General features: G+C 44.3%; 1 protein-coding gene across 1 annotated transcript in view; it reads right to left on the bottom strand.

The window, feature by feature from the left end:
* CLTCL1 (clathrin heavy chain like 1) overlaps positions 1-16833 on the bottom strand; it is a 109455-nt gene that overhangs the window by 33722 nt on the left and 58900 nt on the right. The window contains exons 12-19 of the mRNA XM_039242866.1: positions 13752-13916; positions 13003-13183; positions 11487-11650; positions 10225-10350; positions 9533-9675; positions 8920-9154; positions 6791-6913; positions 3612-3757 (exon numbers count right to left, since the gene is read on the bottom strand). Coding sequence (XP_039098797.1) covers positions 3612-3757; positions 6791-6913; positions 8920-9154; positions 9533-9675; positions 10225-10350; positions 11487-11650; positions 13003-13183; positions 13752-13916 — 1283 coding nt within the window. The remainder of the gene's footprint in view (positions 1-3611; positions 3758-6790; positions 6914-8919; positions 9155-9532; positions 9676-10224; positions 10351-11486; positions 11651-13002; positions 13184-13751; positions 13917-16833) is intronic.

Raw genomic sequence — 16833 nt, 5'->3', positions numbered from 1 at the left:
CATAGATGAATAGTTTCATAAATATTTCATAAACTTTCATAAATGAAAGCTATGTGAATGTGGTTTCTCGCTCTCAAAATATCTTACTGTATCTCACCCTTCTTCCTATGATAAGGTGAGATGATAAAATGCCTATGTGATGAGATGAGGTGAGATGAATGATGTAGGCTTTGTGACATAGTGTTAGGCTACTACTCTCCTGACCTTCTGACACACTGTCTGCTTGCAGACAGACCACAGTTAACCATGATAACTGAAACCATAGGACAAGACATCATGGATAAGTGGAGACTACTATACTGGCTCTTTTTGATTCAATAATGGTTTTTACCTGAAAGTCTATTTTGTATGATACAAATTTAGAGCACGTAATATATACAAAAACATAAAATGATGTATATTAACATACAGTGTCAATATAATACCAGCATTTTTAGATCTGCATTTGCCTATCTTTTTTAATTTTTTTATTTCTAACTTCTCATTAACCTTATGTTAATACACTCAGTCATTATATCATCCCATATCCCTCAGCTTCCACGGAAGCTGCTCAGAAGTCTGCTGTCAGTCTCATTCCGACTCTTGGTTTCGGCTCAGGACATGATCTTGCAGTTCGTGGGCTTGAGCCACACACTGGGCTCTGTGCTGACAACATGGAGCCTGCTTGGGATTCTCTCTCTTCCCACCTCTCTGCCCCTATCCTGCTCACGCACTCTCTCTCAAAACAAACTTAAAAAAAAAATTAATCCTTCTTGGGGTTTGCTGGTCTTCCTGAATTGGAGAACTAAAATATCATCAGTTCTGTTAAAATCTCCATCATTTTCCCTCCAAATAGTGTCTCATTCCCTGCTCTCTCTGAGGCTCTAAGTAGGTCTCCCTTGAACCTGTGCATCTCTTAAATTCTTTCACATTTTCCATCTGTCTGTCTTGGCTACATTCTTGCAATTTCTTCACTCGATCTTTCTATTCATTTATTCTCTAATGCTGCTAAAGCCATTTTTACTTTTACTTCAAATCCAATTATGTTTACTTCAAATCCAATTATGTAAATTTATTTTTATTTATCAAAGTTATTTGGTATTTTAAAAAATATGCTTGATATTGTTTTTGGGTACTTAAATGCATTACATATAATTTTATATTGTGTGCCTGATAATTCCAATACCCATAGTCCCTGTAGGCAGATCTGAGTCTACTGTTTCATTGCCAGTTCTTACTAATAGAGCCTTGTTTCCTTATGCATTTTGTCAATATTTTTACTATTAGCTCATTATTTCTTGGAATGTTATGTGAGAATTCTCTGAAGCCTTAGAGGGCAGGATCTTCTTAAGAGGACTTGTCTCTGGAGAGATCTGAAGGTACTACCTGATGGGAATCACTTTAAATTTCTCACTTGAAGATTTTTAATCTCATGTCAGTTCTCCTGAATTTTGCTAAAACCACTTAGAGGGCCAGCCTCTCAGGGCCAGTTTGTCCTCATGATCTAACACCATGGTTCCAAAGAGCTCTTTTTTGTTTTGTTTTGGCTAATCTCTCAGCATAGGGCTAGGCAATACTGATAACAGTTTATCCTTGCATCAAGGAGGAACTTCTTTGTAGACCTCACACCTTTTGTAGGCCCTTGGGTCTTGTCTCCTGCTCTCTGTGTCCTGTAGGGACACACAGCCAGGTTCAGCAGAGTTTGGCCAAGTCACTAGTTCACTGATTCATTTTAAAAGATCATCTGTAGGGGCGCCTGGGTGGCTCAGTCAGTTAAGCGTCTTGACTTCAGCTCAGGTCATGATCTCACGGTTTGTGGGTTCGAGCCCCACGTCGGGCTCTGTGCTGATGCCTCAGAGCCTGGAGCCTGCTTCAGATTCTGTATCTCCCTCTCTGTCTGGCCCTCCCCTGTTCATGCTGTCTCTCTCTCTCTCTCAGAAATAAATAAAACATAAAAAAAAAAAAAAAAAGATCATCGGTATATTTCATCCTACATTTAAAATTTTCCCAGTGATAGGATCTGTGTAAGTGTGTAGGTAGTCTGCCACACTGCCAACTCAGGGTATTTTCACCTGCACATATAACTATGTCTGGTGAAGCAGTCAGTCATAGAAAGAAGGGCAGGAACTTGAAGGTCCTCCTGCATGTGTGAGAAAGAACAGTGGCCAAGGAGGCAGCACACAAAGTCAGAACCACCTATAAGTGTTTGACTGTGGGAAGTACTAACAAGTTAGTATCTATCAAAGATTGGATAGATAACTAGACAGAATAACCTAGCCACCTCAGGTACCTTAGCTTTGTCATCTTATAATCAATGAGGGCTTAGGATTCCATTTAAATATAATTTCACATTCTGTAATTTACCATTTACCATTTGCAAGTTTAAAAACAAACACATCCACACAAGCACTCTTTAATACAATGCCACAGATCTCAAAATCTCTTCTGGCCTACAAAATAAGCCTTGCAATTAAATCTTTACAGCAGGATTTATGATGTGGATACACTAGTCTGTTTGACATAGAACCTCTGATAATGAATTTTATTTTATTTTTTAATGTTTATTTATTTTTGAGAGAGAGAGAAAGAAACAGAGTGTGAGTGGAAGAGGGGCAGAGAGCGAGGGAGACACAGAATCTGAAGCAGGCTCCAGGCTGAGCTGTCAGCACAGAGTTCGACGCAGGGCTTGAACTCATGAACCATGAGATCATGACCTGAGCTGAAGTCCAAAGCTTAACCGACTGAGCCACCCAGATGCCCCTTGGTCTTTCTTTCAAAAACTGCTTAGGCTCTTCTATATTCCTTATANAACCATGAGATCATGACCTGAGCTGAAGTCCAAAGCTTAACCGACTGAGCCACTCAGGCACCCACCTGATAATGAATTTTAAAAGTTTTAATTTATTTTTGAAAGCAAGAGAGACAGCACAAGCAAGGGAGAGGCAGAGAGAGGGAGACACAGAATCCCAAACAGGCTCCAGGTTCCAAGCTGTCAACACATAACCCAATGCGGGGCTTGAACTCACAAACCAGGAGATCATCACCCGAGCCGAAGTCGGATGCTCAGTGGATTGAGCCACCCAGGTGCCCCTGATAATGAATTTTAAAGTGGAGATAAATGCTGGATGTAACCATATTGAAGCATGCTTTATTACTTCCAAGGTGTCTGCCCATGCTATTGTTTCTGCCTAGAATGTTCTTCCACTCAAGCTCTTACTCATCATGCTTCTACCTTAGATCTCCAGCAAGTCTTCCCTGATACATGCCCAGGTTCAATTTTCTTGACATTTGTTTCCAAGCTTTTGTTCACCATGATTTCAAGAGTTTAACATACTTGGGACATCACAGGCCTTAACGAATATTAACTCCCTTTCTGAGCAGTGTGGTTAAAGAAGAACAGTGCATGCCAGAGCAGCAAGAGGACAGCATCTTGGAAAAAGCAGGATTTAGGTTGGGTTAGAAGATACAGATAGGACTGAAGATACAGGACACAATGAAAAGACTGGCCACATATCTAGGGAGCAGCCAATGAGGCTAAGAAGATGAGATGAGACAAAATTGTAATGAAAAGTGAACATTAGGCAGGTGCTTAAATCTGACTGAGTTAGCAGCTACTCTCTGCATACCCTCACCTGTGCTCACTAAAGACCGAGTTATCCAGAACAATCTTCTCCAGCAGCTCAATCAGTTCATTAGGCAGATCAGCTGTCATGAAGGCCTTGACAGTGACTGAGACCTCTTCAGGATCCTGTGTTTCTGACAATGCTGTCTGTACCACCTGGTTTTAAAAATCATTTGAAAAACTTGGTTAGTTAAGTCATTCAAGGCTACCCTTGAAGCTAAACAAAAGGGAAGGATTCCTCCATGGCAGTCTGAAACAGACACTGGAGAAAATAGGAGACTTCTCAAGGCAAAAAGGGAAGGTTGTCTAAAGGCATTAGTTTCAGGGATTTCTGTTTGCTCTATTTTGACAATTAGTTTTTCTCTAACTAGGGTTAGACTCATCTCCGCCCCAATGACCATACTGTAAATTTATTGTGAAACCAATAGCAATGCACTGAATAGGTAGCTGAAATGTATGTCTGCTTTCATCTTTGTTTTTTTAGGTCACTGTTCATAGCAAAATGGCTTCCATTTCTCTAATGAAGACACTACTTTTTTTTAATGTACTTTTTTTCTTTTTACATGTTTATTTTTGAGAGAGAGAGAAAGAGAGCGAGCAAGTGAGGGAAGGGCAGAGAAAGGGGGACAGAGATCCAGAAGCAGGCTCTGCACTGAACCACAAGATCATAACCTTCTAAGTCAGACGCTAAACCAACTGAGCCACCCAGGCGCCTGAAGACACCACTCTAATGAAGGTCTTGCTAGCTTAGTGCACCACCACTGCTGTGGCCCAGCCCACTTCCAGGCATGAAGTAGAATGTACCCTGCACTGCTGAGCCCTCAGAACCACACCTTAGAAAAAGACTGGCAAAAGCCTACCCATACACCCCTCATCCAATTACGGGTGTCTTGCCTACAAGAAAACTCACAACTGGGGGAAAAGACATTTTTTATAATGTTTATTTATTTATTTTAAGGGAGAGAGCATAAGCAGGGGAAGGGCAGAGAGAATCCTAAGCAGGCTCCGTGCTGTCAGCACAGAGCTCACTGTGGGGCTCCAACTCACATGAGATCATGACCTGAGCCAAAATCTAGAGTCAGATGTTTAAATTTTTTATTTATTTTTGAGAGAGAGAGAGAGAGACAGACAGACAGACAGACAGCATGAGCAGGGGAGGGTCAGAGAGAGAGGGAGATACAGAATCTGAAAAAGGCTCCAGGCTCTGAGCTAGCTGTCAGCACAGACCCCAACACGGAGCTCTAACCCACAAACTGTGAGATTGTGACCTGAGCCGAAGTCGGACACTTAACCGACTGAGCCACTCAGGTGCCCCTAGAGTCAGATGTTTAAATAACTAAGCCACCAAGGTGCTCCAAAAAGTACACTTCCCAAATAACACCAGGCTAGATGGCCAGCTTGTTCTCCTTGTGTTTTGTGCCAGGGACCTTTGGTGACTTTGGGATCTATCAGTTTTGCCAAGTTCTGATGTTCATCAGGGCTAGAGAAAAGCAATGCATTAATGAGAAAGAACAGACAGCTCAGAGAAGGTATGACACAGCTAATATAACATCTCTGGCCATAAACTTTCACCCTGCAAACAGGGGGGGCTGTAACAGAACCAGAATCAAAGTCAAGCCCACTTCACTTTGCAAGTGGACACTGTATACTTAATGGCACCATAAAATACAAAAGTTCTACTGAGGAGTTTATAACAATTCTAACAGTTATGCAGAGGTGTTTGAGAAAAGGGGCTATCACAGAGATAAGTAATTAAAAGGGTATACTTGAGGGAAAGGAGTACTGTGACAGTATCCAGAATTCATCTAGAGTAGGAAGCACTATTTCCTGCCATCATGATTATCTGCCCATTCTTAAAAACCTTAAGAGTACTTTAAATACACATTGGTTGTTTTAAGGGCAAAAATAAATTTTCACCATCTATTTGAGTCAACAGGATGCCTAACCTAAGTTACCTCAGGAAGTTGCTTTCTCTAAATAAACTTTCTATAATGAGCTTCTACTCCAGACCTAAAAGCAGTCTGCCATTGCCATCATGTGGTCCCTCTAATTAGAGGGGCACAGTAGGTGAATGCCCTCCAGGAGGTGGCTATGAATATTCAGTCACGGCAGATACAATGAGAGGACCAGCAGCTCCACACAGACACAGGGAGACCAAGGGGGACCTGCTGGCTTCAGTTCAGTGCAGTGTAGTGTTAAAGCTGCTCATCCCCGTGCCAATGCAACGTGACCTATAAGACGTGCCAGGTAGCTGGACAACACTTGGAGAAATATCTGTTGTCTGTGAATTTGTAGATCTCTAGTAGAATCTAAACCTACTCTGTCCCAGGCCCTTTGCTGCTCAATGTCTTTGTCCGGTCTTGATGAATCTTAAGAGATGGGTAAGTCCAAAGTTGATACAATAAGATCTAAAATAACACAGGCTTCTATCCATCTAAAAGTGTTTTAAAATAAAGTTAATAAAGAAAAAGATAATGGCACAAACACAAGGAACAGTGGACAGAAAACAAGAAGGTGAAATTCAGTGGAGATACATACAGGTAAAGCCCAACAAGTGCACCTAGTGGTTGGTAATGCACACAAAGGAGTGGGGGGGCACATTAGCTGATCCACTCAAGACTGAAGCCCACTTGTTGGACCAGGGTATTGTTCCTACCCTAATCTCAGCCCACTTCCAAGTAGTGTGCCCAGCAGACGGTGAGGATGGTGAAGTACCGTCTGCTACCTGAAGCTACAGGAAGCCCAGTGAAGCCTGCCAGACTGCATCCAGGAAGAACCCTGGCCTTGGCACTGTGGCCCAGCTCCAAGAAGGTGCTGGAAGGTCATAAGGATGCAGGAGTTCCTCAACAAAGGCAGATCTAGCTGAGACAACCTTGAGAGCCACTTACCTTGTGTCAATGAGGGCTGAGCTAAAAAAAAAAAAAATACTAAGGATCTAGTCTGCAGTCATGCCATTAGATATTCCTTTTACTGGGACAGCATATCCCTACTTTGGAGATCAGGGCCAACTCTACAGGGTCAATAACTCTACAGGGCCAATAAACAACTCCAGAGAAGATTCACAGGATTGTCTGGTCATGCGTCTGAAGATGTTTCAGACACAACATTACAACAACTCACTTTGGCCACATGATGATGAGAGGTCAAAACACAGGCATGCATACATACACTCCCATTTCTATTCCTCACCTGGTCAATCAGCTGTCTCCTAGAAGGGTTGGTTTCCTCAAGGACATGAGCCCAGAGTTCTGGATCCTTCCTGCGCACCAGGTAACGGGCCTCACTTTTGAACAGAGAATTCTCGTTGCAAACCTGAAATGAGCACACTAATGTGTGTAACACAGCCAACCAATGGAAATTACCTGGGACCCACCCCAGTCAGTTCCCTCTGTCCCTGACACTTGTTTGGTGTCAGCTAGAACCCAAGTGAGTAATAGTACTTTGACACAGGATGAGCAGCATCCCAAAGGGGTGACAATGAACTCCTCAGAGCAACATATTACCTCAAAACATGAGTTTCTCAGTTTACAACAACTTAAGAGTGGGTATGGCTGGGTGGCAGCTCCTCTCCATATCAATCTGTTGCCCTAAAGTGGTGTTGCCCTAAAGTGGTGTTGCCCAGAACTTTCTGAGATAATAAAAATGTTCTAGATCTGTGCTACGGAATGCAGTGTAAGAAACAGGAACTAAGTTTTTAATTTTTAGCTAATTTAAATGTAAATAGTCACCATCTTAAAGTGCTATCAGAATAGCCAAGAACTGGTATAAAACAGCATATATGCTACAGCATTTCAAGCCTAAAAACTTTTTTTTTTTAATTTTTAGAGACAGAGAGAGAGAGAGAGAGAGAGAGAGAGCGAGCGAGCGCAAGCACACACATACATGAGTTGCGGAGAGGGGTAGAGGGAGAGAGAGAGAATCCTAACCAGATTCCACACTTAGCACGGGGCCTAACATGGGGCTTTATCTCACAACCCTGGGATCACAACCTGAGCTGAAATCAAGAGTTGGCTGCCTAACTGCCTGAGCCACTCAGGCACCCCAAAGCCTATAAACCTTAAAATATGCTTTCATTGATTGAACTTGAGACCTTTTTTTAGTGTTCGAAGAAATCAACCATCCACTGGAACATTCCAATGTGTGAGACACTTGCTAAGGCCTGGTAGGAATCAGACTGTCTGGGTACCAGATACTAGGCACAAGGCTAAGTACTGCATGTGTGTCCACAGGCTGCTCACACATGCACGGCATGAGGCCAAGAGCAGGCCTACTCTGGTCTGCACCAAAACCTTACATCTCCTTTTGACACATCAGATCTTAATGGGCATTTTTTTTCTTGTCTGAATTCTGCCTTACTAAAAGGTGATGCCTATTGTCCATTACCAGGTAGGAAAGATGGGTGCAAAGATCCCCGAGAGGTCACTGGACTGAGCTTTAATAAAAAGGTGGTAAATTCAGCCAAAACATAGCTTATGGTATCAAACTAAAGCCCCAACTTCACACAAACTTGCTCCCTAGAGGAAGCTGCTATGTCAACCTAGCCTGCCACTTGCATGGCCAGTGTCAAAAGCCAGAGCAGGATGAGAAACTGATGCACTGCTCTTGAGCTTTGGCTCCATATGCTTGACACAGATTCCTTCCCCAGTTGCTGAGTTTCCACCATGTTGTCAGATAGCCTGATGTGCCCAGGGCAAACAGACCAACTGTCTATGGATCTTACAGTCAGGCAAACATCAGGTGCACCCACATAAGATTTCTGGAGTTTTAGGTCACTATTTGATACTTAAGTAACTGAATACACATAGATACAAGCCAGGACTGAGGAAAGCAGACCTGGGGGGATGTTCCAAAGAGGGGCCAGCAAGAGCTCTGTGGTTGGAAATAGTTGGTGAGGGTACGTGTAAGAAGCTGCCTTAAAAAGAAGAGCAGGAAGTGCAAGGGCAAATAGGATGGAGGCATCCAGGATAGAGAGGCAAGAGGGGAGGCTGGTGAGGACAGGGTTGCGGTTCAGAGGACCTCCTGAGTCAGGCCAACAGGCTGAATTTTGCCCTCAGGATACTAGGTAACCCTGAGGACTGTAAGCAGAAGGCTGACAGGTCAGACTCTGGGCCAGCCATGCCTAGAAGTACAATATATTCAAACAGGGTATAAGCAGGTAGCAAACAAGGCATCCAAATTAAAAAGAAACCAAGTTATTAATGGAAATGTACCACATGACCTGCAATTGTGGGGATCAGAGGAAGCCCTCATGAGCCTCCACAGAGCATGCATTTGAAGCCAGAGCAAAACCTGGCAGCTAAGTGTATCCTGCTGCCCACCTTGATGAGCTCAAGGTCACACTGTCCCCGCTCATAGGCAACGCAGGCCAGATGTGGGTCCCGCTTCTCACAGTAGCGGCCCACCACCCGGCTGTCATAGTAAGCATTTTCTCTCAGGAAGCGCTCAGGGCTGTTGTTGCTGTCGATGTAGATCTTGGCAAGAGCATTGTGAGTGGCAGGTTCTTCACAGCCTTCCTGACTCCGGGACTCCAGCCAGGGAAGCAGCAGCTTTAGCCTTTGAAAGAAGGAAGAACACCTTAAACGTCTCAAAACTAATGTCCAAAACCTCCAGGGCAGACCCTGAACTCTGAAGGTGGCTTTTAGAAACAAACAAAAATCTCATTCCATTAATCTCAGGTTGCTCTAGGGACCAAAACAGACTTGAGTTCCAAACTGATTTCAATTGTTAAGTTTTCCCCCAAAGATCTGCAGTACCAATAGCAAATAACTCACTACTGGATCTAAGATTTGTTGCATGAAAGACCAGCTGCAGAGACCATCAGTCTTGGGGCCTGGAGGCTAACCGAGAAGGGATCTCAGGGAATTAGTCACAGGCTTAACCACAGGCACTAGAACCCACAGGAAGAGAAGATACCAAGCTAGGATCCCTTACCTGTTTCTTTTTTCCACTTCAGCCACCAGCTCATCAGTGGAGAACTGTCCTCTCACCACCATGATTAAGTTTTTAATTACTTCCTCAGAACAATCCACATCAAGCAGCCCTCCAACCACAGCGGGGATCCGGCTAGGGTTGACCTAGAATGGTCAAGGTGGTGACTTCAGTGCTGCAGGGACAGGTCACTGCTACCCTTGTTCCCAAGGTTTGGACAAGGTGGCTGTCTGAAAGAGCTCCTGTGGTACATGGAATGCCTGCTTTGAAGCTCTAATCCCTAATGTGACTGTATTTGAAGATGGGCCTGGAAGGAGATAATTATGGTTCAGTAAGGTTTTGACCCTCTGATTAGGGTAGGGCCCTAATCAGAGAAAAGGCCATATAAAAACACAGTGAGAAGCTGGCCATTTGTAAGCCAAGAAAAGTGGCCTCAGAAAGAACCAACCCAAGATGGTAGGGTCAGGACCTTGATCTTGGACATCTATCCTCTAGAACTGTTAGCAGTAAATGTCTACTGCTTAAGCCACCCAGTCTGTGGCATTCTGCTATTGCAGCCCAAGCTCAGATGCCACCAGTTTCAGACATGTTCAGGGGTCAGAGGTAGCCTCTCAGGTATAGACTATTACCACCAACCAAGGCACAAAGGCAGCCAGGTGTCACCTGGGAGCCAGCAGTGATGGTCCCAGCAGTACCTTCTGAACGTAGATTTCGATGTACTTCTGCAGGTTGTTGCGGTATAAGTACAGGACAAGGTCATGTACAAAGTCAAACCGATCACACACAATGATGAGAGGAAGCTGGTCTGTGAGCTTAGCCTCCTGTGTAATGGGAAGCACAGAACAAGGCAGGCAGTGAAGACCCCACAGAGCTAGGCTGCAGGCACCATGAATCAGCAGAGATGGCACTGCTTCTGTAGCAGAGTGGCCCCAAGGAGGCTCAAGGATGAGATTTTGTTCTAGATATACTGCTGTTTAAAGGTACATGTATTTGCTTTTGGGGATTCAGTGTTTGCCTTGAGAAACAAGTAACAGAAAATTAGGACTATTTGGTTAAAGGAGAAAAGAGCTCTGCTAAATTTGGCAATAACATTCCAAACTGGTCCAAAAGCCATTATCTTTTGGGTTAAGACAAGCAGCTCATTATGTATAAATCTGACCCAGACCAGGCACCAGAAAGTGGGCCTCTTTTGAGAATGCTTGCTGGTGAGGGCTACCTTTCTGGACAAGCAGCCATACCCTATGGAACACTGGCTGACCATGCAGGGCACTACTGCCTGCCCTGCAGTCCACCACAATGATGCCTCCCCTCATTTGGCCATACCTACATGACACTTATCAGGTTCCCTTGCACCCTTGTAGTTCTGGGTATGGCCATGCGACCTAGTTTCCTCCAATGGAATAAGAATTCAAATGCCACATGCCACCTGCAGTCTCACCCAGAAAAACCACCTATGCCAACTCCTCTGAATTTTCTTTCCTTCCAGTGACTGGGAAGGCAACATTCAAGGTGATAGACTAAAAATGGCAAAACAGCCATCCTGGTCCTTGATCCTTGAAAGATGGTGGGAAAGAAAGCCACCCCACTTACCTCTACATCCACCCCGATCTGCACGAGAAGGAAATACACTTCTTGCTTTTTATGCCACTAGCACTGAGTAAGTAGCTCATTTGTTTCTGTAGACTTTCCCAGCCTAATTAACAGGGGCACAGCTGGGAAGCTGCTGAAACATAGTGCATCAATAAACTAACTCTCTCCACTCACACATCAGATAATTAAAGGTACAGCCTCCAGGGCTGTAAAATGAACAGTGGACTTCTGTAAGAACTTCAGGCCAAAGTAGAGCTCTGCACTAAGGATCCAAGGAACACTGGCAGAGACAAAGCCAGCTTTCCAACTCTTGGGCAGCTGGCTGATGGTTTGCTCAAGGAAGGAGGCAATGCCTGAACACACTCACCTTCAGAAAATTCTTCACCCGTTCTGGGTTGTAGCAATTACTCTCCCGGCATATCCTCTCCACCTCCTTGATCTGTCCCGTCTTACAGGCAGCCTGAATGTATTTCAAGTGCACATCTGGATCTTGGCTGAAGTTCACAATTGAGCCCAGGAAGTAGAAGAGGCCTATGAAGAGAGACTGTTCCATCTTATGCCCTCATAATAACCACCTGCATTCTCCATAGTGGTAGCCCACTTGCCCTTGATGGTCCAACCCACAACAATAGTGCTCCACTCTCCCAGCACCCACAGTCCACTCAACACTTACAAAATCTATGTGAAGTTCTTCTGCTTTGGCATCTCCTCCAAATAGCTAGTCAGATTTCCATCAAATCTGGGAGGTATACCTGGGATGTTCTAATGTGAAATACTGTGTGTATATGGAATCCATCTGGGGGGCCCAGGAATACCCGAGATGGTCATCTTCAAGAATAATTCAAACTGAGGTAACTTGAGAGGGCTGTATGACTGCTGCTCTAAAAAGAACACCAGGAACAGGAAAGCAGAGGCTTCCAATGGGAGCCTCCAAACAGAGTCTGTTCCCTGACATCAAGCTGATGGCACACGTGGAACCACTGTGGACTGGAATGCATGGTGAGTCACAAAGCAACACCGTTCATCAGAGGTTAACCATCTCCTAACTGTCACAGGAGCTGGCCAGGAGGTACTGGTGACAAGAGCAGGAGAGGATACACCGGAGAAGACCACTTTCCCTGAGGAGGTCACTGGCTATAACCTGGGGAAGGAACCAAACTCTAAAGGCAGACAGTTCCCACCAACATTACTCTTTTGCTATCTCCCGCCCAGCACAACCTAATTGCTGCTACAGTCTTTCCTGCGATGGTGTCTTCTGACAAGGGCAGCTCCCTGAAGGCAGCTCTCGCTTTCATTCCTCCAACATCCCATCCTCACTAGGCACAGGGCAGTGGCTTAACACCTCACTGGACAGATGCTGTTTCTGTCATTGTTTCTATCCCCTATGCCCCAGCCTGTCCCCAAAAGACCCTCACTTGGGAAGGCCATCCCCCTACCAGCAAATTCTTGGTGTGATGCCCACAGGAGGGCAAAGGACACCAACCACAATCAGGCCTGCCAGCCTAGCAGCCACACATCACTGAGTCTCCGTAGAACTGTGACTCAGGGGAAGCCAAAAGGGCCACCCTCTCAGAACCAGGCACTCTAGTGTCACTAGTTCTGGCTTATTGGTGAACTCTGCAGCACACTGTGTGACAGATGCTCAGTTCTACAGAGGCTCCAGGGACACTAGGGGATTCTAAGTGTCCCCACCCAACACCAATCAACTAAATGTTTCCTTTGCAAATGCCAAAAAAGCTACCTAAGCTGGATAACACACTAGACACCAGAAATCTGCCACTGACTAACACGTTGGCCTGGCCTGAAGGAAGACTGTGAGGTTGGGCAGGCAGACACCGACACCTGAGCAGGAGGTGCAGTTGGCCGGAGGGTGTTAGGTTTACCTTCATAACTCTTGAAAGATTCAAAGAGCTCCACCAGGGATTGTGTGCCCAGCTGCTCGTGGTACTTGGAGGCCACCTGCACACACAGCTGAAGGTTCTGTCTGATGCTGGCAGACAGCAGAGCATGGAGACACGCTAAAGAATCCTCCACAGACAAGGAGCCAAAGAAGCTGACAAGCCACTGGGAAGCAAGAAGAAGTTTATTCACAGCTAAGTACCATCCTAGATGTTGCCAATACTGGCAAAGTAACTGGCAAGTTTTCCATTATCGCTGAAGGTCAGGAATATAAAGAATTTTCACTTAAAAGGGGTGTGGTACAAAGTGGGAGCTGGGAGTAAACTCAGGATAACTAACCTAAATAGTTCATCAAGCTGTCACAGACCCTGAGAAACCCCACAGCTGATACCAAAACTTATTCTATAAACGGAAATGTAATATCTACTAGCTTCTGTTAATAGTTTCAGGCAACCCTGCTAGAGCTGTTGATATTAACAGGTTCTCTCTATTAGGCTAAGTCAAAGGTAGAAAATGGAAAGAAAGAGGTAATGTGGGTCCTAATGCATGGGTGAGCAAGTGAAGCTTGTGTGTGGGCTGAATGAAAATTGTGTATAGTAGCAGTGTGGCTCATGCAAAGGGAAGACACATGCCACAGTCCCACAACCATGGACCCAGGGAATTTCGGGAGCCTGTGACCCTAATGACAGATGCATGCCAGTCACAACAGGAATGCCCCAAGGGTGCACCATACCTCGGGATTGAGGAGGTGAGTGTGGACCACAGCCCTCTTGATGTCATAGAGGTCAGTGTAGTGCTCCAGCGCACGCTGCAGGAGGCCTGCCTTTTCACAGAGCTGGGCAATGTGGGCCCGATCATAATGAGTAAACATCTGATTTCCAAGGATGGCATCTGCAACCTATGAAATGGGAGGTCAGGGAGAAAGACTGAACAGTGGCAATAACTTTTTAAGAACAGCTCCTCAAACCATGGCCCCCAGCTCCAGAACACTTGCTCATGGAGAGAAGGGCTTCAACAGGTCTATGTCCTTGCCCACCTTTGAGCAGAGTGCTAGCCATCCTTCCAAGTCACCTCAGCCTTTTCAAACAAGGCTCTGTCCTCCTAGGGCGTAGAGTCAGGTGTGTATAAGGCTGAGGCCTTGCCCTAAAGGCTTTCACATTTGTACAGTTTTCTATGGCAAGGTCACGGTCAATGTGAGGGCATGAGTCTACAAAGGCCTCCTTCTTTAATGAGCTGAATCCTTGGACTAGCAACAGTCACAATTAGACCTGGAAGTAATAAATCCTACTGGTGTTCACAAAGTTTCTCAACTTGGTTAAAGGCAGAATTAGGTGTGTGTGGGAATGTTTGAAAAACAACTAACCCTCCCAGAAAGAATTCTGATGAGGCTTAATATCATCTTTAAATAAGCAACCTCTGGACTAAGAATGAGTGGGTCAACAACTAACCTTGCTGTCTTGCTAAGTAATCTGACCCTCCATATCTAACAAGTAGCTAGTGTTGATGAGCTGCACACTCTTTCCCATTTCTCCCAGGATATGGAGCACAAACCAAGTACATGGTGACCACAGACCTAGCCTAACACCATGCTGTTCCAGGAGAATGTACATTCTGGGCTCCCTGCAGAGGAAACCAACCAAACCAAGTGCTGAGAGCAGAGTTTTGTAATATCTGATGCTTATCTGATCCCCCCACCCTTTGTTTCCTTAGACTTGTCCTTACTATCCTCTTTTTAAAAAAGTTTCCCCCTTGGGGCACCTGGTGGCTTAGTTGGTTAAGCGTCCGACTTCGGCTCAGGTCATGATCTCGTGGTTCGTGGGTTTGAGCCCCGCGTCAGGTTCTCTGCTGACAGCCAAATCAAAGCCTGCAGCCTGTTCCAGATTCTGTGTCTCCCTCTCTCTCTGACCCTCCCCTGCTTACTCTGTCTCTCTTTCTCTCTCAGAAATAAAACATTAAAAAAATTCTTAAAAAGTTTCCCCCTTATTATAGCAATAGTGCAGTTTAAAGAACTCAGAAAACACAGATGAGCCAAGAAAGGAAACATCATCCAGCCTCCAATGTCCAGAGAGAACTGTCCCAATGTTTTGGGCATTGTACCCAGCCATGTGCCAATCTAGGATACCCCTCTTCAGGGTTTGGGCTCTTCTTAGGGTCTATCTGCTCAGTTCCTGAATGGTACTTAGTTTCTGTTTCAAAGCTTGCTTGCTTTCTTGCTTATTTATTTAGGTTTATTTATCTTGAGAGAGGAGGAGAGAGAGAATCCCAAGCAGGCTCTGCTCTGCCAGCACAGAGCCCAACAGAGGGCTTGAACTCACCAAGAGATCATAACCTGAGTCGAAATCAAGAGTTAGATGCTTAATGGACTGAGACACCCAGGTGCCACTTTCAAATCTCACTTATTAAAAACTATCATCACACATAATCATCTAGTCATAAGGGTTTAACAGTACAGCAAACAGCAAGTTAATAACACTTTTGTTTTCTGGAGGTTGGATATGACCCACACAACTGCAGCTAACTTGTGGATTTGAATAATCTGAAATCACACAACAATATAATTAACATACTGTTTCCATTATAACGACAAAAACAATATGTGATTATAAAGAAAAAAAATGAGAAGACAAGTGAGTAAAGAACAAAGTGAATGACAATCCTGTCCACTCAGACAATTGTGGTTAACAGCGTGATGGGAATTTTTTCAAACTCCTTTCCTGTATACATATCCAAAATTAACCAAAAAAGGAAAAGGCATATACATGTGATTTAATCACAGCCCTTCCACCAATTTTCAGGTCAAGAAATGCACTGCCACAATGAGATACCACTGCACATTCATTTAGGATAGCTATTTTTTTCCAATTTATTTATTTTTGAGAGAGCGAAAAAGGTAGAGTGGAGGAGGGGCAGAGAGAGGCGGACAGAGAATCTGAAGCTGGCTCTGCACTGACAACAGAGAGCCCGATGTGGGGCTTGAACTTTCAAGCTGCAAGATCATGACCTGAGCCAAAGTCAGATGCTATATTATTTTTTTAAACATATATAGAAAATAACAAATGTTGGCCAGGATATGAAGAAACTGGAAGACTCATATATTGTGGTGGGAATATAAAATGATGTAGCACTTGGAATATAGTATGGTGGTATTACAACAAGTTACATACAGAATTACCGTATGATTTGGCAATTCCACTTCTGGATGGATGCCCCAAAGAGCTGAAAACAGGAACTCAAGCTGATTCTTGTCACCAATATTCCTAGCACTATTTGCAACAGCTACAGGGTGAAAGCAACCCAGTGTCATCAACAAGTAGATAGATAAAGAAAATGTGGCATACACATACGATGGAATATTATTCAGACATAAAAAGGAATGAAATTCTAATGTATGCTACAACATGGATGAATCCTGAAAATAATATATTAAGTGAACAAGCCAGAAAAAAGGACAAATATAATATGATTCTACTTATATGAAGTATCTAGAATAGGCAAATTCATAGAAACAGTAAGTAGAACAGGAGTTAGCAAGGGCTGGGGGAGAGAATGGGGAGTTACTGCTTAATGGGTACAAATTTTCTGTTCATGTTGATAAAAAGTTCCAGAAATATACAGTGGTAATGGCTGCACAATATTGTGAATGTACTTACAGCCACTAAACCGTGCACTTAAAAATGGTTAAAATGGTAAGGGTGCCTTGATGGCTCAGTCGGTTAGGCATCTGACTCTTGATTTTGGCTCAGTTCATGATCTCACACTTAGTGGGATCAAGTCCCACATCGAGCTCTGCTCTGACAGCATGGAACCTGCTTGGG

This window comes from Hyaena hyaena, unplaced genomic scaffold (genome assembly GCF_003009895.1).
Source record: "Hyaena hyaena isolate Hyena2069 unplaced genomic scaffold, ASM300989v1 scaffold_219, whole genome shotgun sequence".
Classification (NCBI taxonomy): Eukaryota; Metazoa; Chordata; class Mammalia; order Carnivora; family Hyaenidae; genus Hyaena; species Hyaena hyaena.
Note: the sequence above shows the minus strand (reverse complement) of the source record. Positions and strands in the feature narration are given on the sequence as shown.